Genomic DNA, 23,811 nt, shown 5'->3' with positions numbered 1-23,811 from the left:
AGACTTGGTTGCAGTGCTATTTTTGAGAAGCAGTAGTAAGAGGTACCCATATCAGATTTAGTAAGGCAATCTTTATTTACCTTTGGGGTTTTGCTTTAAAAAGCACTGGTGGAAAAAAGCTGCTATTTTTAAATCTTATGAACACTAATTCTTCCACACTGAATGAGACCAAATTAGAGTTTGTGATTAACTTCCGTATTTACAAGTATCAATGGGGCCTCTAGCTCGCTGAATGTCTTCCAGGAAGAGAAAGATGATCCAAGTTGCATTTCCTGAGAGTGAAGTGAGAGATGTTTGGCATTTATGGCAAGACATTTCTTCTTCCAGCTGACACCTACCATCACCTGTCACGTTACAAATAATTTGATGATCAGTGGCCGTGAGGTTGGTGTGAACCTCTGTCCTCCTAGGGTGGGTGATGGTGTCTTTAATGCCACCTTAAACCAGGACTCTGAAATCTTAGCCTTTTGTGTTTGCGCTGAGGATTCAACAAACAGAGGCATGATACTCATGGAAAGCTGAAGCTCCAAGGACCGAAAAGAATAATCCTTCTTGCTGACATTGTCAGCAGCAACACATTAAGGCACAGCACTTACAATGTGGGGAAAAAATTCAGACAACAAACAAGTGCCCTAGAGAAGAAGAACAAAAGAGCAGCGAGCAGCTAATAAGACCCAGCTGCAAGTCAGTGCCAACGCAGGATATCTGAATGCAAATTCAAATGAGAATCAAGATCTGCTGTCTGCTACTCAGAATAAGGATAAAGGCACAATGAACTCTTACATTTATTTTTATTTTCTACATTTTGTATACTGCTCATTCACAGTCGTCTGTATGCTGTTATTCAGCTTGCTCAAATGTTGTTTTGTTTGAATTTTTAAAAGGATAAATGCCATTCCAGAACAACTTTCTCAATTCTGAAGAAGTGTGCATGCACACGAAAGCTCATACCAAAATAAAAACTTAGTTGGTCTTTAAGGTGCTACTGAAGGAATTTTTTTTATTTAACTTTCTCAATGCGATCCTCAACATATAGAGGATCTGGGTCATATCCAGAACTAATTAGTTGCAATCAGGCCCTACTTAAATCAACATTAAAACTTAATAATGACTGAGAGATGTTGCACTGATTCCAGTGAACCTAGGTTGGCTATACAGTGGTACCTTGGTTTACAAACACAATTGGTACTGGAAGTCTGTACTTGACCTGAAGCGTACTGAACCTGAAGCGAACTTTCCCATTGAAAGTAATGGAAAGTGGATTAATCCGTTCCAGACAGGCCCGCGGAGTACTTAAACTGAAAATACTCAAACTGAGGTGTACTTAAACCGAGGTATGACTGTAACCCATTAAAATTAAATTAAACATCTGAAAAACCAGATATTCAAAACAAGAATAAAAATGCAGCAGGTTTAAAGCATCAGTTGTATTTGCAGTGGGGAGTGTTGTGTCTATATTTGGTAGTCCCATGTGTATTGAATGTTAAAATTGTTTCTACTGCAGCAATGTGTGGGCAGACTCTTCAGGGAAATGTATGGGTTTGGCAGTTGCAGCAGCACCATTTATAATGTATTTACTGTATTTTTCAGTTGCCTCATGCAATGAACCTCAAGGTGACGTACAAGACAGCCCCAGGGAGAACTTCATGCTCTAGCAGTCCTTGGGGTTTGCTTCCAGATAAGCTGCATAGCCTGGTGCCAACCTTCAATTTCAATTTGTGCAGTAAACACAAATCTCGGAGAGCCACCACCCGCAAATCCACCCTGCTCCTAATTTTCCTTCTGCGCAACACCCTAACTTCAAAAGAAGGACAAAACCAAGATGTATCACGGACTCAAAAGCTGGTTGACCTAACCTGGATATTTGGATGTCACAATCAATTTCAGGACACCACATGTTACGGGAATACTACAGTAGCGAACAGCATGGATGGCTCAGATGTGACAGGTTACAGGTAGGTAGCCGTGTTGGTCTGGATCGAAGTAAAATAAAAAAATTCCTTCAGTAGCACCTTAAAGACCAACTAAGTTTTTATTTTGGTATGAGCTTTCGTGTGCATGCACACTTCTTCAGATACAGTGAAATGGAAGTTTCCAGGCACTTATGTAGAGAAGGGGTGGGGAGGGGTGGGGATGGGGAGGGGGGGATCACTCAGAAGGGTGGTGGAAATGGGTGATTGACTGACTGATAGCTGTTGATGACCGGAAACGACTGCAAATGGTTTTGCATGAAAAAGCAAGGGTGGAGATGGCTGAAGATCGCTTATCATGTATAATGAGATAAGAACCCGATATCTCTGTTCAAACCAGGTCCCTCCATGGTTTTGAGCTTGGTGATAAGTTGCAATTCAGCAACTTCTCTTTCCAGTCTATTTCTGAAATTCTTTTGTAGTAAGACAGCTACTTTGAGATCTTGTATAGAATGTCCTGGGAGATTGAAGTGTTCTCCTACTGGTTTCTCTGTCTTCTGGTTCCTGATGTCAGATTTATGTCCATTTATCCTTTGGCGTAGGGTTTGGCCTGTTTGTCCAATATAGAGAGCTGAAGGGCACAGATGTGACAAATTGACTCTGAAGGTGTTTTTGAATCCAGAAATGTATGAAACCACCAGTGCTCCAATTGAACGCAATATGACTCCTGCTGAGGAAATTCAGAAAAATACACAGAGCCATAGAAACCTACCCACGGGGGCAGCACATAACTCATTGAGAAGCACTACTCAACTGAAAGCCAATGTTGATACTGTAGACCCAACCATAATATGTTTACTAATACGGTGGCCTAATTTGTACACTGTGCTGATGATATCGCATCATATCCGTGCTGATGCAGTTGGATCTGGTATGCCCAGAATTGCCACCTTGGTCTCAGCAACGGTACAAGAAAACGTACACTTTTATACCTAGCTGATATGAAAGGTGATTTTGTTCTGCTCATTACAGATTTCCACACAATATTTTGTTTCCTAAAAGCCCTGACAAAAATATGGCGGCGGGGTGGGGTGGGGTGGGAGAGAGAGGCTTGGACAGCTGCAGGTAGAAAACATTACAGTTCAACAACAGTCGGACAAATACTCAACCAACTAATTCAGCAAAGGTACTTGCTACAAACCATTTCTGCCCTCACAGATCCATCATGTGTTTCATTGATTTGCTGTCTTGAGAACATACTGATGGACATTTGGAATTTATTTTTAATTTTGTTGTTATCACCGCCACCTAAATATCTTTTTAAAAAACGTTTAACATAAAATATTATATTAGTCTAGTAAATTTCTATTACAATTTGCGCAAATCCCCACTGATTTGCAATGCTTCTCATCAGGTCTTGCTTTTCATATATCCCATCTGTATTCAAATAAGTTTAGAAAAATGAGTACCGTATTTTGTTTCCTCATATCAAACTGATTTTAGTATGTTCTACAAGAGACATCAAGGGACGCGGGTGGCGCTGTGGGTTAAACCACAGAGCCTAGGGCTTGCCGATCAGAAGGTCGGCGATTGGAAGTTCCCCATGACGGGGTGAGCTCCCGTTGCTCGGTCCCAGCTCCTGCCAACCTAGCTGTTCGAAAGCACGTCAAAGTGCAAGTAGATAAATAGGTACCGCTACAGCAGGAAGGTAAATGACATTTCTGTGTGCTGCTCTGGTTTGCCAGAAGCGGCTTAGTCATGCTGGCCACATGACCTGGAAGCTGTACGCCGGCTCCCTCGGCCAATAACGCGAGATGAGCGTGCAACCCCAGAGTTAGTCACGACTGGACCTAATGGTCAGGGGTCCCTTTACCTTTACAAGAGACATCACCCACTCTGCTTGCAAAGGTGGCTGTCTTATTCCAAGACAGGGGTATCAGAATCATCACATTGGACAACAGGTACAATTGGAGTGTAATTGTAATGGAAATCTGAATAGAAAAGAGAAATATTTCTGTAGATTGAATGGTAATTTGGTTGCAATCGAAATGGGTTTTAGCTTATAAGCAGATGAGCTATATACTGGTATTCATATTGCATCTAAGGGAAAAAACACTAATCAATCTTTCTTCTTGAAAAAAAAAATCACCTTAAAAACTTCATTCACTTTTAAAAGGTAGGGGAACCACATTTGAAGGAATGTGCATGCAGAAAAGTCTAAAAGAATTTCATTTTTAAAAAGAAAATATGATTGGAGAAAATATGAAAGGAGAATGGAGAAAAAGTGGTTACAAACTAGAGGCTTGTACTATGCTCAGTGTTTGCATACTGAGTGAGGCGCCAAATGTTGTTTTCAGGTGATTCACAGCTCTCGATCCTGCATGAACAGAGCGCTATACCAAAAATAATAGGAGTTATGAGCTTCACTGGTTTAGCCTTCAGAATCTGTAACCTAGCCCAGCTCCACATTTTAAGCCTCACTAACGTGATAAGCTTTAGCTCTGTAGCCTCTGGGCTCAGGGCAGTTTAAAAAACTCTTCTGCAGTGTGCTAATGGGTTTTTAGCTTGCAGGCATGACTCCAGATTTAAAGAAGTTTTAAAAATACTTCACATGATTCAGAAACCTGGAACCTCCCCCACCCTTTCTTCCAGTGAAATACAATTAGGGAAATCAGATAGCATGCGTGCCATTATCCTTCAGAGGGTGGTTGGAATGGATTAAATGCTTCCTATATGACCTAGAAAACTGCTTTGAAAGCCTTCTCACCCAAATCTAATATTGTGACAAGTACTGGCCAGAGAGAGAGAGAGACTTTTGTTACTTAAAGCCCATGGCAAGAATAAACTCCTGCAACTTCAGGGCGAAGGAGAGTTATCTTCCTTCCTATAGCTCTCTCTCTCTCTCTCTCTCTCTCTCTCTCTCTCTCTCTCTCTCTCTCTCTCTCTCTCTCTCTCTCTCTCTCACACACACACACACACACACACACACACACACACAAACACATGAAAGGCTAGCTCAGTTGGTAGAGCATGGTAGAGCATGCGACTCTTAATCTGAGGGTTGTGGGTTCATTGCATTGCAGGGAGTTGAACTAGGTGATCCTTGGTCCCTTGCAACTCTATGATTCTATACAATGCATACCCTCCAACATTTCTAGAAAGAAAATAGGGACACCCTAAAGAAGAAGAAGAAGAAGAAGAAGAAGAAGAAGAAGAAGAAGAAGAAGAAGGAGGAGGAGGAGGAGGAGGAGGAGGAGGAGGAGGAGGAGGAGGAGGAGGAGGAGGAGGAGGAGGAGGAGGAGGAGGAGGAGGAGGAGGTTGCCATACATCTGGAATTTCCAGGACATATCCGGAATACTGGCAGCATTTTCCATAAAAATAGCTCAAAACCGTCATTTTTGGGGGGCGATTTTGGAAGAAAGAAAAAAGCAGCTCAACAACTTTCCTGTCCAAATTTTCACTGTTTGGAATATGGCGATGCTAAATAATAATAAGAATTGTTGTTGTTTTATTTATACCTCACCCATCTGTCTGAGTTGCCCCAGCCACACTGGGTGGCTTCAAGCAAATATAAAAATGTAGTAAAACATGAAAAAAAATCTTTTTTAAAAAACACTTCCCTATAGAGGGCTGCCTAAAAATGCAGGTGACGCATCCCCCTCACCCCTGCATTTTAAGCTGCATCTGCATAGTGTTGCTCACATCAGAGCGGGAGCAGGGAAGTCTTCACCCAACATGCATGAAATAAATAATAATAATAATAATATTTATTTATACCCCGCCCTCCCCAGTCAAAACTGGACTCAGGGCGGCTAACACCAATAAAATTACAAATAAGACATAAAAGAAAAGAAAACAACATGTGGGTTCCCCCACTCCTGCAATCCACCCTCCCTGGAACTCCTATTCATGAAGCTGTCACCTGCACACACACACACACACACACACCTGTCTCAAATGCCCACACTATTCTGAAGTTTTCTAGTCAGATTGAAGAGGCGGGGTGGGACGTGAGGGTGGGGACCACGTCAAACAGCAGTATTTGTCAAGAAACTACAAGATCAATATGGATTGAGGCTAACATGGTGTGAATGCCGCTCCAAAAATTGCGGTAACATTGGCTGCACATTGGCCACGGCGAACGTATATGCAAATCTGTTAGGATAAGTTTTCACTCAGGCCTGGGTTTCCTGAACAGAAGAAAGTCCGTCCCATGAGTTTTGCATACCAGTTCATCAAAAGCTTATTTCATGGGAAGTAAATTAACAAATTCACCTCAGAGGAATCAAGTTCAAGGTGCACTACTCACTTTCTCCTATTCTCATGCCCTACTTTCTTAAAAGATGTACAACAAACTAGGGAAGCCGCTGGAAAAAGTTCATAAATGGTCAGATATGGGCAGGTAGAATGCAAGTGAGTTTACATCAGAAACAGCAAGTCCTAGAGTTTCTGACGATTCTTATTATTTATTTATTAAACTTATTAAATTTATTCATTCATTTATTTTTATTTCCCCTCTGAATGCACATGGAAACAGCGTTATAACAGGGAGGCCATCAACCTTTCTGGGCCCATGGGTATAGTTGGATTTCTTTTTTAATAATAAAAAAGAATGGTGTACGAATTGCTGGGGTGGATGGGTGAATGGAGGGAGACCTTGTCACAAAATGGTTGCCATGGCCTGGTGGAAAGCATGCCCAACCACAATTTGGCATGCCCAGTCACGCTGTGTGTGTGTGTGTGTGTGTGTAGGTTCTGGAAGGGAGGCAATCAGGCCAAGAGCAGGGGGGGGGGGGGAAAGCAAAACACAAGAGAGGAACAAAACAACCGAAAAGGTAGGCTGACAGGAAGAGCAAGAGAAGCAAATTCTAACAAACAGGCAGGCACATATTCCCCAGTAAGGAGGATGGAAACAAGCAAGCAGGCAGATTGGGCAATTGGGATGACAATTGGGCTCAATAGCCAAGTTCACAAGTCACTCTAAAACCTGTTTTACCAGATATTTATGAGCAGGAACAAGACATGCGTTCACATACTCCCTGCTCCCCTCTCCTCCTCCATTGCAGCCAAGAGGTGGTTGTTCGGCAGTGTTCACTTCTATTTAGTTAACCACAGTTTGTCATGTCATCTAGATCTGGAATTGTGATTGACATCAACTATGGTCAGTTTCAAACAAGCCCACTTCAAACTGAGGTTTCTGAAATTGGCTTGCTGAAACCAACCACAATTAATATTACTCACAACTCTGGGTCTAGGTGACACAGCAAACTGTGGTTGACTAAAAGCAAAAGCAGAAGCTTCTGAAATCCTCTTGTCAACACAGGACGAAGAGAGGAGGAGGAGGGCAGGACCCAAAAGCTTGCTGCATCTCGTCTCTGCTCATGCATGTCATGTTAAACAACTGTGAATAATGCAATACTATCCTTTGCTCCTATTTAAAGAAGGATTACGTGAAGGTCTTAGAAGAAGAATTCTGGGGGGTAATTGTGACAACACACACCATGTGGTGCAAGCAGACAAGCTTATCATGAGAGTACAAGTAAGAGATTGCATGATAAACAGCCAACACAAACATTATCCAGAGATAATGATCCTCATAGTAGTTATACAAAGCTTTGAATGATGTATGAGAATTCCTGGAAGATGGGAGCAACAGCAGCTAATAGGTAAGATGCTCAGAGTATCTCCCGTGATTGTGTCTCTGCTATTATGAACTATCGGAGTCTTTCAGAGGAAATGTAGTATTCCCTGGCCACTAGCAGGGTGAACCATGGCTTTGATCCAATACAATTGTCTCTATATTCAATACAATACAGATGGAAGGATTTTGTGATAAACCTGGCCAAAAAATTTATATATATATATATATGCGCCACCTGGGTCTGTGGTTAAACCACTGAGCCTAGGGCTTGCTGATCAGAAGGTCGGCGGTTCGAATCCCTGTGACGGGGTGAGCTCCCGTTGCTTGGTCCCAGCTCCTGCCAACCTAGCAGTTCGAAAGCACGTCAAAATGCAAGTAGATAAATAGGAACCGCTACAGCGGGAAGGTAAACGGCGTTTCTGTGTGCTGCTCTGGTTTGCCAGAAGCAGCTTTGTCATGCTGGCCACATGACCTGGAAGCTGTACGCCGGCTCCCTCGGCCAATAATGCGAGATGAGCGCGCAACCCCAGAGTCGGTCACGACTGGACCTAATGGTCAGGGGTCCCTTTACCTTTACCTATATATATATATATATATATATATATATATATATATATATGCTATTAATAGAGCCTTAACTGAGCCAGTGTATTTAATTTCACTTTACTAATTATTTTGTCAAAGAATGTAACAGTAACACCATTATGAGCCATGACCTTCCTTCCCTGAAATCGGTTTCTTGAATCACAAGGGTTTTTTTTTCCTGTTTGGTTTCAGTCAAACTTGGTACAATACCAGTTAAGCTAAAATGTGTGCTGTTGCTTACTAATGTGTCTCCATCTATCTGTACACATCATTTTATGAGTGATACAATCATGCTGGCCAGTGAACCTAAAAGAATGGCCTCTCTATTCTCAAATACCAGACTCTAGGGAGACTCTTTAGGCACACATAAGCATATGAAATGAATGCAGCATGCAATTGCAAACTATTTTCTAACAAGAGCTCCCCATGCTGCATACACAAATAGATTTTGAAACTCCCAAAGTGGCTCATCAAGTTGGGCAGCAAGCTTCTGATTACACACACACACACACACACACACACACACACACACACACACACACCCCTCATGCATAACTATCTGCATGGTTAGGATGGATGCACCATCCCCAGCAAAAAATAAATAAATGAGGGCACAGATTTGCACAAAACGTCTGTATGCTAATTTATATGTATATATACCCATTTAAAAATAGTTGGTATGATTTTAATTAAAAAAATGCAATACAGCTCATCATAATGGGGGAAAGTGTGAACACATAACTAGTTTGCCTGCTCAGTGTGCTCTTTGGGCACTGGCAGTGGGGACTATCAGCTAGACCATGCCAAGGGTCATCTGAAAACTGGCACTGCTTTGTGGGAGATCTGCTGCCTGAGGTGAAAAGCTGAAATCAGTGTGGAACACAGCAGCTGCACTCGTCCCGCAAGTTAGTCACATCTTTAAAATGTTTTTGAAAAGATCTTCTAAGGGCTCATGTTTTCTTTGTTGAACTTTTGGCTACTTTGAATTATTTACTTCAACTGGCAGCTGAATTTCCACAATTCAGTGCCACAGTAAGTATAATACCGGACAGAATGTGTGTCCCCCGCAGCTGCTTAATAGATTTATACATTGTTCAGAGGGAACATAAGGGCTGCAGCAGTTGGCTCAAATAGCCAAAGGATGTAGGAAAACCTAATATAAAGGAAAACACTCAGCAGGCCCCTTGCTTCTGGTGCAACAGCCCCTTCTCTCTCAGCCTTGAGTGACAGAAACACCAACACTTAGAACAGCCTTGGGTTATGCCCCCTTCTTTAAGAGGGCTGCTCACCTCTTAAGAAAAGCAATAAAAAAAACTGCACACCACATAAGGTGAAGTTAAAGGGACCACTGACCGTTAAGGTCCAGTTGAGGATGACTCTGGGGAAAGGGGCATCCCATTAAAGGAATCCCGGAGAAGATGTTTCTGTCCAGATGCCCAGGTGGGGGCTAGGGCCGTAGCACTCCTCAAGAAAGCAATCCCTGCGGGAACGTACCTATTTGATGTAAGTTATAGGACCTCCTCTCAGGGTCAACCCCAAGAGAAAGAAAATATCCTGCTGGCAGGCTGGTTGTTATAGGTTATACCCAATGCCTTTGCTAAACCTCTTACACCTGTAATCAATAAAGTTGTGGCCTTATTTGAGGCAAAATAAGTATGTGTCTTGACTGGTTCTTCTCTGTGTCAGGGCGGCGGGGTGGTCGCACCTGGGCACGCAAAAAATCAATCAATCACAAAGCAGAATATAATTAACAATATATGATAAAAAATAACACTAAAATCCCACAAAGGAGAAAACACAATAGGCCTAATTCTAAGAACTAAAATGCACTAACCCCCATAGTAGTGAAAAAGCTCAGCAGAATCTTCACCTGGTGCTAAAGAGATCCTAACACAAGTGCCAGGCAAGCCCATCTGGGGAAAGCATTTCATAACTGTGGTGCTACCACCGAGAAGGCCCTTTCTCTAGTCATTAGACAGAATAAACTGAAGAAGAGCTTCTAATTAAGACCGTAAGGACTGGGCACATATATAAAGTGTATAAATAATGTAATATTCATTTACATGCATGGGCACGCAAGTCAAGGTGTGCTTTACACACAATTTGGACATTTGACTTGGAGACTGGAGAAAAGGCTGACGTTCACACTTACGCACTAAAAAAAGAGAGAACTTTTTGAAAAGATCCCCCTTCTTAGTAACTACCACAAAGGCAAAATAGGGGCAAGGATTACAACCAATAGATGTAAGAAAATATAGCCCTTCCACAGTAAATCAGGGGATGTAGGAGTTCATGGAACTGTCATGTATTCATTTATAAGGTAATTCCATTGCCTTGACACTGTGAGATTAAGCCTGCAAGACTCCTGTAGTTCAAACAAAAAGTGTCAGATCATGTGCTGAGTGCTCTAAATTCTTAACAGACGCAATGAGACTTCAGTGTGCTAAGCCCATAAAAAATTCAGAAAGCAGCAGAGAGTCTATGATTGGCAGGTATAAAAGCAGAAATCTCTCACCCAGTTTTACAGCCTTCAAAATATCCCTGTTAGAATACTTCATTAATTCCAATTACTTATTTACTCAAATTGTTAACAGAATAAAATTAATCAGGATTCAAAAGGCGGGCAACTGTGATTATCAGCTCAGATGAATGATAGCAAACAAAGATGACACAAACGCTTCTGCACACTGTCAACACTCTTGATTCAAGATATAGCTCTCCTATTCTAGTCTTCACTCTCTCTACAGATAAGAGGAGAGACTTTCATTCGTGCTGAATGGCATTTGACTCCCTCCAAACTGCAAAACGATTTTATAATGTGGCAAAGATTCAACAGAGGATAAGAACTGTTAAAATGCCAACCCTATTACATTTAATGTCCTGTGCCATTTTGGAGCCCAGACATCCTGAGTGGATAAAGTAGAGCACAAAACCATTTTTGTTTATACAAAATTAAAGAAACTTGCTTCTAAAGAGGTGTTCATAAATTTGTCTCCTTCAACCGTGAAAAATACTTTGTGGCAGAATGATAAAACTTGCAAAGAGCTAACCACAGAGAAGCGCCACCGAGACAGGAAGCTTTACTAATTGACCAAGCCTTAATGAATATCAGGATGGTTGGAATAAGCTAAGTGCTTGACTGGCTTTGCTAGAAAAAGTGACAACTTTCACACCCCTGGTAGGCGGCAGATATTGATTTGAAATCCCATACCCATTTTCTTATTATTCCAAGGCTGCTTTTGAACAGTTAAAAAACAACAGCAATAACATGGAATTTTTGCTACTTCATTTGGCAACGTCCCACATGTCTCATTCTATACCTTTAAGGTGAGAAAGGCTTCATAAAGCTTATCAGTGAAGCCTAAAATGGATCTACGTATTCCAAAATGGTGAGGGCTTTTAAAGGCCATTTCATACTCAGTCACATCACAGTGGAAGCATGATGCAGACTGTACCTATAAGATGTCCTCTCTACGGCGCTCGCTACTCAAACGTGCAGATGTGTGAGATAGCATGGAGGAATTCTGGGAATTCTGCCCTGGGGCCTTTGGCCCTGGTGACAGCTGTGCATGCTCACATCAACATTTAGGGCATGAAGGCCAGGATGGAAATGGGCACATGATGAAAAAAAGAGGAAACACATTGCCCCACCCACACCAAAACAAAGGGTGCAAATTTCCTAATGTATATTTGCAAATTGTTGTTAAGTCATTACTACGGTTGAAAAAGGAATATAACTTGCTGTAGTGGGGAAATGCCATTGCCCCTATGCCCTGCTGCTTTTAAGTTTCCCAAGGCATGACCACTACTACCAGCAATGGGTGGAATTCAACGCCACACTCTTCCAGTTGTTCCATCTGCGCAAGTGTTGCAGCTTGCCAAGCAGAACAATTTCCCCTCTCCTCCCACTGTGTGCTGTTCTGGGGGTTCTCCCAACCCCGAGCCAATTGTGGGGGGGGAGGGGAAAGCCCTGTTGAAGAAGAAACAGTCCTTTGCAGGGATTCAGATGATGGGGCTAGTTAGGCGAATCAAGGGTTGCCATATTTCAAAAACAACACGATTTTTCAATTGACTTGCCTAAGAACCAGGACAAAGCGCCACCTTTCAGAAATTTCCTCTGGATGTCAATGGCAGCCCTAGGTGAATCCCACCCAGTGTGCTGGACTAGATGGAGGTTAGTGAGTCCCCCAAGACAAGAAACTGAGTACATCAGAGGTTGAGTCTGAGCCTCAAATACAAAACCACATGTTTGATTTCATTTTAGCTATTGCAACAAGACACACTGGCCAGCCGATGGAGTAGCAGCAGCAACTGCAGGAATGAGGAGGAGGAAGAAGAAGGGGGAGCAAGGCAACAAGACCACCGCCACTATGACTCTCCAGCCTGGTGGGCCCCAAGTTGCCCATTCAGCTGGCCATGCTGAATAAAAAACAAGAAGGAGAAAAGGAGCCAGGTCAGGCCTGAAGAGAAGGCAGTATCTGGAAGAGATCCTGGGTAGGCAATCCCCAGCAGTGATGCGGAGGTAGAATGGAAAGTCCCTATTTTCATCTGAAAATGTTGGCAGGTATACCTTTCCCCAATGATGTGGGGAGGGAGAGAAGCATTCTGCTGATCCTTCAGATATGTGAGACAAACTAGATTTTCTCCAGGACAGCAGTTCAGATAGAGGGCTTCCTGGTGTAAAACAGGTTACGTGACTGCCATATTTTAGCCTAAGGTCCTACAACACTGTAATATTTTTTTCAGGGACCCAGCAGAATGCAGATAAATGGTCTAAGCAGAATATGATTGATTATAACTTGAATATCTAACTAAAACAATTTTAGGCCTATTAGAATCTTACATGGCAACCTGGCCTTAAAGCAGTGCTTTAAGGAAAACTGTTTTGTTTCAGAACTTGTTTCATCAAGTAGGGAAATACAAAAACACATCTTAAGGTAGTAAATAAAAAGAATATGCTTCTGGTTCCATGGACACCATGGAGGTATGGGCTTCTTAAGCAGCTGTTCCTTCATTCCACATGGTAAACAGATTTTGAAACACAAGAGAGGTTCATAAATATTTTTTTCATAAGGCATTGAGGGGGGAAAGTAAGAGTCTGTTTGCAAATCGTTAGGCCTACATTAAAGGTAAAGGGGCCCCTGACCATCAGGTCCAGTCGTGTCCGACTCTGGGGTTGTGGCGCTCATCTCACTCTATAGGCCGAGGGAGCTGGCGTTTGTCCGCAGACAGCTTCCGGGTCATGTGGCCAGCATGACAAAGCTGCTTCTGGCGAACCACAGCAGCGCACGGAAACGCTGTTTACCTTCCCACCAGAGCGGTCCCTATTTATCTACTTGCACTTTGATGTACTTTCGAACTGCTAGGTGGGCAGGAGCTGGGAGCTGTTTAGTCCAGAATCCTGTTTTCATAGTGCTTGCAGGAAGCATGCAAGTTGGATGTGAGTACAGTAGCCCTCTGCCTACCTGTGATACCTAGCCACTGATATTCAGAGGAATAATATCTCTGACAAATATATAGTACTATTACACCACAAGCCTGTGGATGATTGCTCAGAAGTTCCTAGCAGGCATATTTAAAATTATAGCCTTGAAATGTTTAACGGTGTCCTTCCTCTTAGCATCCCAGTAGAAGAAGACACTGAAACCCATTGGATGTACCACACTGTATAATAAAAAAATATTTTCCTTTAAACATCAATTTGAGGCTTTGTTCTTTTTTGGGGAGTCAAGTATATAGGCTAAAGGTAAAGGGACCTCTGACCGTTAGGTCCAGTCGCGGACGACTCTGGAGTTGCGGTGCTCATCTTGCTTTACTGGCCGAGGGAGCCAGCATTTGTTCGCAGACAGCTTCCGGGTCATGTGGCCAGCATGACTAAGTCACTTCTGGAGAACCAGAGCAGCGCACGGAAACACCATTTACCTTCCTGCCGAAGCGGTACCTATTTATCTACTTGCACTTGACGTGCTTTCGAACTGCTAGGTGGGCAGAAGCAGGGACCGAACAACAGGAGCTCACCCCGTCGCGGGGATTCGAACCACTGACCTTCTGATCGGCAAGCCCTAGGCTCAGTGGTTTAACCCACAGCACCACCCGTGTCCCAGTATATAGGCAACCCCCCCCCAATTAACAAACTCGCACTGCTTGGACGTGGCAGGCAACAATATGTAACGAAGGTACCAGGGAAGCCTCTGTTAACTGAGACACTTTCATACATACCCAGGGCAGGAACAAGTTGGTACCATAGTATGGAAGGAGATGGGCTATAAACTATTTCTTCTGCCATGGTCCAAATCCAAATCATGAGCCTTGTGCCTGCTATATGCAATGGAAGGAAAGATTCCATTGGCAACAACAGGTCTACTCTGAGTAAAACCTAGTGGAGTGCAATCCTGATAGATTATTTAAGGCAAAACTGTTTGTTTAGCCTGCGGGGGTCAGACCTTGTGGGGGGGGCGGACTATATTTTGGGAAAAAATATGAACGAATTCCTATGCCCCACAAATAACCCAGAGATGCATTTTAAATAAAAGGACACATTCTACTCATGTAAAAACACGCTGATTCCCAGACGGTTTGCAGGCCAGATTTAGAAGGCGGTTGGGCCGGATTTGGCCCCCGGGTCTTAGTTTGCCCACCCATGGTTTAGGGGGCTTCAGTACATGAAAGCTTATGCTACGATATATATGCTACTATTCAAGATGGCAAAGTCTCTGTTCTTTTCCCACAATGCAGTAAAGATAGCCACACTGCCAGGGGGGTGGGGTGGGGGACTTATTTCAATAACGAAACCCTAAAGAGATAGAGAGAAGATAGCACCTCACCCAAACTCTTGTTTCCAGACAGATATACTAAAGAAACTAACTTCCTTCTACTGTATATCCAGCTTGGAAAAGCACCATATTTACAACTACAGTACGCTGATAGCTGCAAGCCTCATTGAAAAAGAAAATGGCATTCCTCAACAGAAGTGGCACAGCATAGTTTACAACTCACTCATGCTGTAGCTGAATGAGTGAAATGTAAGGGGATATCTGCCAAGCTACTTGACACTTACAAGTCAGCTTAATCAGATACTCTCTTGCTTCCTGTGGTGAGGAGACCAATGTTCTGCTACTCACAGTGTATACCCAGAGTCTATTTACATATACTAAGAGAAGAAGACGTGATCATACAAGTCATGTTGCATCTGACTATGCTGCTGGGTCTAAAGCCACAAAATCTGACACGATGCAGAAAGTGAAGAAGGCAACAAAAGAGATTTACTGAGCACACAGGACCTGGGCAATGGAGATAAAGATGTTCTAGTGGCAGATGTCTACATTCCTAGCCTTCTTTTGTTACAATCTAGCCTGATTAAATTGCTGTGGCAGCAATTAAAAAGGATGTGTAAGCACACATTATGGGAATATGCTCACCACCAGAATCCACAAACTCTAAAACAGGGTTCAAAAAGAGAGAATAAAGCAGGTTTATAAAACTTTAACAGCTCAAGGAAATATTGCTTGAAAAACAAACAGGCAAAGGATGGGCAGCAGAGAGAACAAAAACAACCTGAAGAGTACTGGGAAAGAGAGAAGAAATACTGAAAACTCCCCATTTCAATGGTCATTCACATGGAAGCATTCCACATATTCTGGATAATTAGCATATAAACTTCCATCACCATATAATTTTGATTTCATTGCTTTTATGGGAATAAGACATGAAGAAGCTTATACGACTACCTAAAGTTCCCCCAACCCCCCCTTTTTTTAAGCTTACAGGGCTGAAACAATAAGTAAAATCAACAGAAAGACACAGTCCATCATTGCAGGAAAAGAGAAAGTGGAAATTCACGCAGAGGTACACAAATGAAGAGACTGGTGGAAAATAAAGAATTAAATACGAGCCAAGTAGGATATAGAGAAATGTTTAGGGATTCTACATGGTTATACAATGATAATGTATTACTTACTGAGAGTCTCTGATAAGAGGTGCGTTCCCCAACTTAAAACAAGGCTTTCCAACTCCACATGAAGTCTGCCTCAAAGAAAAGCTTTGGGTTAAATCAAAACCTGAAAAATATGATAGAGTGGGATCATTTATTGTTCATTTAATGCAATTTAACAAGGCTGAAGAAAATCATCGATTTGTGCCATAAGCTTGTCTGTTTCGCTAGAGTGACAGGCTATTTCAAATCCCACGGTTTTGGTCACAGAAATGTCCAGATCTCATTTTTTCTGTAGAAGGAATATTAGCGTGAAATTCCCCTAGCACTTGACTTGGCAACCTCTGAGGAATTCACTCACTGTTTCCTTTTGCCATCTGAATGAATGAAAATAAAAGTGCTGTTTGTCAGAAATGAATGCTAACTCTGTGCTAATTATAACAAGCATGAATGGAAAAATAAAGGATGAATGTAAATGACTTAGCTAGGGCTCTCAGAAATAAAATGTTTTGCTTTAATGAAAACACATTTCTAAGTATTAAATGTGTTCTTACATAATTTTGGACATACTCATTTATTAATTTATTTTTGCTTAAGGAAAACTCACCTGAAACATCAAGGTTTTCTTGGTAGCTAAATTGATGTCCTTCTGTTTTCAATACTGGGCATGCAGTAGCTATAAAAAAATATAAAATGTCCTAAAGCTTTATAAAAATAAACAGATCATAGTATTTTTCACTACAATAAAAGTAATATTAGCATTGTAAAAAATAACACAATGTTTAAATGCAAACCTGCTGTTGTTTATTTCTATAGAGTGTCATTAATGAGCCTGACACTAGGAAAGCGCCAGGGTCCATTTCAGAAGAAGCAGGCTCACTCAGAGATGAATAATTTGGGTGTCTGTTGTGCAATTATTAATACATGTTCACAGGGTTTAATTATATTAATCTTTGCTACTTCTAAGACTTTAGCAAGTAATGGAAGAAAGACTGAAACATGCATAGTACTGCACAGGTGGAATAGAATTTATTTATTTTGTGGGTTGTCCCTTCTTCAGATGCTTGTTCTGTTATAAAAATTGGCCTATCCATATAATGTTTTGTCCTTGGCATATCTCTTCATGGATTTTAACAACTTTTGTGCATGTGTTTGCGTATATACATATATTGATTACTTTGTTTTTATTCAAGTAGTATGAGGCTGCATTATACCTTTACATCACATTACTTGTGATGAACTGAACAAGGATTATTCCAAAATGTGTCAGGCATAAAATAATTTATTCAAATATCTGGATTTCCTTCCCCACTCCCCCACTCCTACTATACACTGTATGGAGTAACAAGAAAACAACAGATCTTCTTGAACACCACTGACACAATTAAACCTGCAAAACTGGGGAAATGAATTTAGCATCAGTATCATGGAAGAAAAATTGATGCACATTTTCAATAAGCTAAAAATAAAAAAAGAAAGCCCCTACAATAGTATTCCTGTTCAGGGTTTAAACCAATCTGGATCAAGAGCCTTGTGCTATTCACGGGGTTCACAAGAGGAATGTTTCTGAGGAAGCATATCTTTAGATTTCCCATTCTCCTTGCTGTGCTAGACCTTAAGTTTGGAGGTTGGCTGCCAGCCGCAAACTTCAGCACTTTATTGCTAAATAGCAGACTTGAGTGGTTTGGGGTGAGAAAGGGAAACTACAAGTAACCCGCAACTTTTGTGCATTTAACTTGTGCTCATTTACCTTACGCACATGGCAAAAAATTAAATAAAAGGGGCAATAGGGGAGGGTGGGCATCCAGCAGGAAAAAAAAACTTTGGCAATTCCACTCACTACAGTGGAACCTCGGTTTACGAACACCTCGGTTTACGAATTTTCGGTTTGCGAACGCCGCGGACCCATCTGGAACGGATTAATTCACTTTCCATTACTTTCAATGGGAAAGTTCGCTTCAGTTTATGAACGCTTCAGTTTATGAACAGACTTCTGGAACCAATTACACCCATGCTTCAGGTTAAGTACGCTTCAGGTTGAGTACTCTGCGGACCCGTCTGGAACGGATTAATCCACTTTCCATTACTTTCAATGGGAAAGTTTGCTTCAGTTTATGAATGCTTCAGTTTAAGTACTCCGCGGACCATCTGGAACAGATTAATTCACTTTCCATTACTTTCAATGGGAAAGTTCGCTTCAGTTTATGAACGCTTCAGTTTATGAACAGACTTCTGGAACCAATTGTGTTCATAAACCGAGATACCACTGTATTGTTCTGATTATATGTGATTTTGGCTTTATGCACTATCCCCAGAACGTAACCCCTATGTAAGTTGAGAGTTGCCTGTACAGTGGCACCTCGGTATAAGAACAGTCCGGTTTAAGAATGATTTTGTTTTCAAACTCCGCAAAACCGGAAATAGTGTCTTGGTTTGAAAACTTTACCTCGGTCTAAGAATGGAATCCGAACGGTGGTAGGGCACCGGCGGCGGGAGACCTCATTAGGGAAAGAGTGCCTCGGTTTAAGAACGGATTTGGTTTAAGAACCGACTTCCGGAATGGACTGAGTTTGTAAACCGAGGTACCACTGTATACTCAATCTTTTACTGATGCAATCTAAAGTGTGTTCCTAACAATAAAATATTGCCTTGTAATGTCATTCAGTAAGACAAAGCACAAATATGGCCATGAAATAGCAAATAATTCAATTACAGTAAAGGATTAAGTACAGGCTTACCTATCTCACTGAAATCAAAAGGAACGAAAAACTGTTGAAATCTGAGTTAACATCAACAAATATTTAGTATTAATTTTAAATTGTATTCTCCCCTTAAAAATATAGTAAAGCATTTGATCACATATTTTGTGCATTTGTTTGTACTTGGATTAACTTTTCCCAAATTTGGAATTTGCAATAAATGTTTAAGTGATAACGAAGTAAGAATAAAAGCAGATAAGTGGATCACAGGAGAAATAGCCAAACATCATTTACTGTGAAGACAATGGCTGTCAATGTTGTGTTAATATTCAACATTGCTTTTGGAGAAAACATTAAATAATATCATAAAGGTTCGTTACAAAAACTATCTCGTTAAGTTATTTTACAACAGGGGCTGTTTCAAATATGCTAACACTCCCCTATAACAGTGTTCCAACCTATGATTCGAATTCAGTTTGAAATAGCTTCTTTTAAAATAGGCAAAGTGTTCCAACATATAATGCTAATTCATGATTTGAAATCACTTTGTTTAATGATTAGCCTAACGAAACAGGCTACATTAAATTAACTTTTGAGGATTTAAAGATAATCCCCGCAATGGGGTGAGCTCCCGTTGTCCGGTCCCAACTCCTGCCCACCTAGCAGTTTGAAAGCACGTCAAAGTGCAAGTAGATAAATAGGTACTGCTCCGGCGGGAAGGTAAATGGCATTTCCCTGCGCTGCTCTGGTTTGCCAGAAGCGGCTTAGTCATGCTGGCCACATGACCCGGAAGCTGTACGCCGGCTCCCTCGGCCAGTAAAGCGAGATGAGCACCGCAACCCCAGAGTTATCCACAACTGGACCAAACGGTCAGGGGTCCCTTTACCTTTTTATTCTACTATTATATAAAAACAAGTCCTCAACATGTCAGCCTTCAAAGACCTTAACTCCTATATACATGAATCATAAAATCCCGGCTGGGAGCACTGATTCTCCCCAGGCCTTTTAAGATCTCAGACTGCAATCCTATGCATGATTAATGGCCTTTCTTCCAAGTAAATACCCATAGGATTGTGCAGTCTGTCTCCCCTGCCTATTCACTTTCATAGTACTAATTCACACTTATTATTTTGCAGCCACATGACAGCACCTCCCCCCCACCAACAGTTGAGTCACACACGTGCAATTATGATGTAAGAGCAAGGACCCCAGTGGCTGTGATTTGTAATTCTACAATGACATTACCAGAGCAGCATGATTTTGGCACTCACTCATAACACTGCTCTCACATGTTGCTATGAGAGAGAGAAAAGTTGCTGAAGGTAATATGTTAGTCAATGCTTTAGAGGCATTATATATTAATTCTATAGATACTTCCATGTCTAATCTGTGCACAAACAAACTGACACTTACTAGCTGACATTACACTGCCACAACACTTTTCAGCATCAAAGTATTGCTTGAAGGAGCGGCCACCTGAGAACCATTTGAGTCAACTGCAGGCCTGCTAATTTAGCGCAGATGGAATCTGTATTGAATTTAAAATGTGAAGCCCCTATGAAAGAGTGCCAAAATAATATTAGCAGGGGCTTTCCAAAGTGTCACAAGGTGCAAAGGGATGAGGTATAGCAGAGCAGAATGTGATTCATGAATTCCAAAACCAAGAGAAGAAAAGGTTGCATTGAAAATGGCGAGTATTCCAGATGTTTCCACACTATGGAGGTAACCAGAAATTAAACTGTTTTAAATAATTTTGTTTTAAATTTGGACTTCCCCAAAAAAATGTTTGGGGGGGGGTGAGACAGAATGCTGGAGGTTTTTATAGTGGGGGGAGAAGAGGAAGAGAAGATTGCACAACACTGGATGTCACTTTCTGTTGTCAGGAAATTTTGGCTGCTTTTTATTCTTTAATGTTGGTTTAATTATTATGTTGTGAGTTCAGGGGTGCCCCCACTAAATTCCTGGGTGCAGTGAGATAGTTAAGCAATGCTTGGAGTTGTAATCTGGAGGCCAGACATGCAATTTAGTGAGTGTTAAAATATAAGACAGGCCAGCATAGCAATTTCAGGAAATCACCTGGGAGAAGAGCCATTGAGGAAAACAAAAGGAAATGATGGCCTATGAAGAAAAGCCAAGGAGAGGAGATTCTATGGCATATGGCTCTTGGGAGGGGCCCTGCCCTCAGCTCTGGGATAGGTAGCAGAGATAAAGCAAAGTGGAGAATTTAGGACTGCAGTTGGGGATGATGTGGGCTAGAGGGAAATGTTCCAACCTGTAAGTGTCAAGAATGGGGGAGGACAGCATGCTTGTTTCCTCTTTGGAATCCGAGACAGCAGATATGGCAGAAACAGGAACCTCTAGGGATGTCAATGCTGAAAGCCCCTCAATTGTAGGCTCGGGTTGTATATTTGTGTAAATAAACCATATATATATATTATCTCCACTGTGCCTCATTTCCAAAGGGAACACAAATCCTGGGTGAGCACTTACAACTCCCTGCAATCTCACACTGCTCTGAAATTGGGGTGGCATGTAACAATATCATATTATAATGCTGTTTTCTGTAAGCCACCTATGAATTTTTACTGGTGGGCAACCACATATATTTTTTAGATGGCAAATACAATTTATATTAGTAAATAAAATGTTCATTACTTAGGGGCTAATTTAATGCAGCCATTTCCAAGGGAATGGGGGAAACACTGAAGCAAACATTGATCAATAGCTCTGCTCATGTGCTTACTCATACGAAGGGGTGTCACGAATTTGAAGAATCTGTGATGTGACCAAGGTTCCAAGTTCTGGGAAACCCTAAGTACATAGGCTTCCCCTCTTCAAATGCATAAATAATTTTATTTGCATGGCACCATTCAATAGTTAAAACCAGAGCCCAAGAACCTAATTCATGGATGGCAGAACAAGGAACGATGTTTATTACTGGGGCCAGAGGCATGGCTCCAGAGCCCTTTTAATCAGATGGTGCCACTTCACATGAGTAGCATATGAAGGAAGCTAATGAAGCCATTATCCAACGACATTAGCATCCTCTTCTTTTTATCTATGGAGTAGCCCACATTTAGAAACAAAAGTAAGGCCATGTCAGATTGTATCCTAGATATTATGAGATATGTAGCTTGCTTTGCGAGTGTGTCAAAATTCCACAGAGAACGTACATAATAAGAAGAAATCACTACATTGCTTAAGTTGAACTGAATCTTTTCAACATGCTCCCATGTTTCCATGGCCATCCTCTGCTCTGTTCATTGTGCAAGAACCTCTCTGCTTCCACTTATTAAGATTCTCGCCATACACTCTGTAAATGTTCTCTAAAGCCTGACACTGTGTTCATATAAAAATGCTTTCATCCTTGAGCTCATCGTTTTAAAAAATGAACTCTAAATGAAAGAAAGATGATGCTACTGTCACTTGCTGTGCCCAAGTATCAGCCCATCTACTGTGAAATACTCTTTTGTCTAAGCCTCTACCCACATCTTGCTTGTCTCCTATTCTACTCCCTAGAAGGCGTGATACCCTCACTCCCACTTTTGAGCACACCAGGTTCTGTTCTTTCTCCACTATCTCTCCCTCCTAAAGCCCTTCATCTAACCTCATCAAAGCTATTCTCCCAGCACCATGGAGAGGACTAAATCAGGTGACCAGGGTTACAACATAGCTGTTTAGTGCATTCCACCAGTAACCATGTGAGGGAGGCAGTCATCCACATGGTTGAGCCTCTAGCCACATGGTTGTTATTATAGCCCTAAGAATTATTATAATGAACAACAACAATGAAATAGAGGAGCTACAATAAGCTTGAGGCTACAGAATATGGCCTTTCAATTCAGTTGCAGAACCTGACCTTTATTTGAAAGTCTCTGATGAACTGGGCTTAGAAGAGAACCACAAAGCAACAAAAGTGTGGACCACACACTGTATGTTCCACAACACTTAAGCAATAGAGCTTTGGTCTATTGCAAGACCCTGGCACGTTAACATTAAATTATACACGCTTCACTGAGCAATTTTCAGAATGGGATTATTATTATTATTGTATTTTTTGTTATTGAACCATCACTGACTTTTTCAACTTATTTTTTTTACTCTGCATCCCATACATGACTGCAGCCAACATTTTTAAAATAACATGGTAGCATGCAAGGAGTTCTTAAAAGCTGGTAAGTGCTCCTTTTTTAGTTGTGTTTTAAATATACATAACTCTGAGCTACAACAGTCAAGAGGCCATGAGGAAAAAATATCAGGTCCTAGATAAGACTGTCATTCATATATCCCTCCCTCCCTCCCTTCATTTACTCAAGTTCTACACTCACCACGCAAGTATATAAGGCAGGGATAACTAAACTGTGTGTCTCTTCTCCGTAGAGAAAATAGCTGTATGCACAATCTATATCCTGGAATCTGTAAGTGCCAGAAGAGAGAGAAGATATGCCCCATTTACAGCTGGAGGGCTCATTCTCCTTGCCTTTTAAGACCAGGAAGGGGGGGGGGGACAGCTATCTTAAGACCTCCCTTGGAAAAAGCAATATGGATGCATTGTCTCTGCTATGCATCCTGACTTTAACACAAGAACAGTTACACTGTGTGCCTCTACCTGCCGCCACAGACCGTTGCACTGCACCCTTGTGCCAACCAGCGTGGGCGGGAGAAAGCACATATTAAATGCTGGCATTCAATTAAGTTTAGCCTTCCAAGCAAAATATTTAGAACTACTATATCATAGGCTGCACTTTACATCTATGCAAGGCTGTCCGGGTTGTCTGCCGCTAGGCCATAAATAGAGTGTGAGCAGTAACTGAAAGTGCTGGGAACATTAAATTTTACATGATACACAATGTAAGGAGTTCAGCTTGTGTACAGTCAGTGTCTGAGTACACTACTGAGTAATTCTGAACGTAAATGCCCAAATGTACATGAATAGTCCCACTGAAGTAACTAGAGGAATTATTCATTGTGCCGCTTTAGGAATAAAAATGAATTCGAATATTAGAAGGAAATTACCTCACTGCAGTTGTGGGAGTTGTGAGATTT

At 41.6% G+C, this 23,811-nt stretch overlaps 1 protein-coding gene across 2 annotated transcripts in view; it reads right to left on the bottom strand.

Moving 5' to 3' along the window:
* The window catches only part of COL19A1 (collagen type XIX alpha 1 chain), a 175,447-nt gene that overhangs the window by 136,745 nt on the left and 14,891 nt on the right, over nt 1–23,811 (bottom strand). For both annotated transcript variants that reach the window (XM_035109681.3, XM_088665845.1), the window contains exons 3-4: nt 16,674–16,742; nt 16,094–16,193 (exon numbers count right to left, since the gene is read on the bottom strand). In XM_035109681.3, the coding sequence (XP_034965572.3) occupies nt 16,094–16,193; nt 16,674–16,742 (169 nt within the window). The remainder of the gene's footprint in view (nt 1–16,093; nt 16,194–16,673; nt 16,743–23,811) is intronic.

The sequence above is a fragment of the Zootoca vivipara genome, chromosome 3 (assembly GCF_965207765.1).
Source record: "Zootoca vivipara chromosome 3, rZooViv2.hap1.1, whole genome shotgun sequence".
Taxonomy (NCBI): Eukaryota; Metazoa; Chordata; class Lepidosauria; order Squamata; family Lacertidae; genus Zootoca; species Zootoca vivipara.
This window is presented reverse-complemented; position numbering and strand designations above follow the sequence as displayed.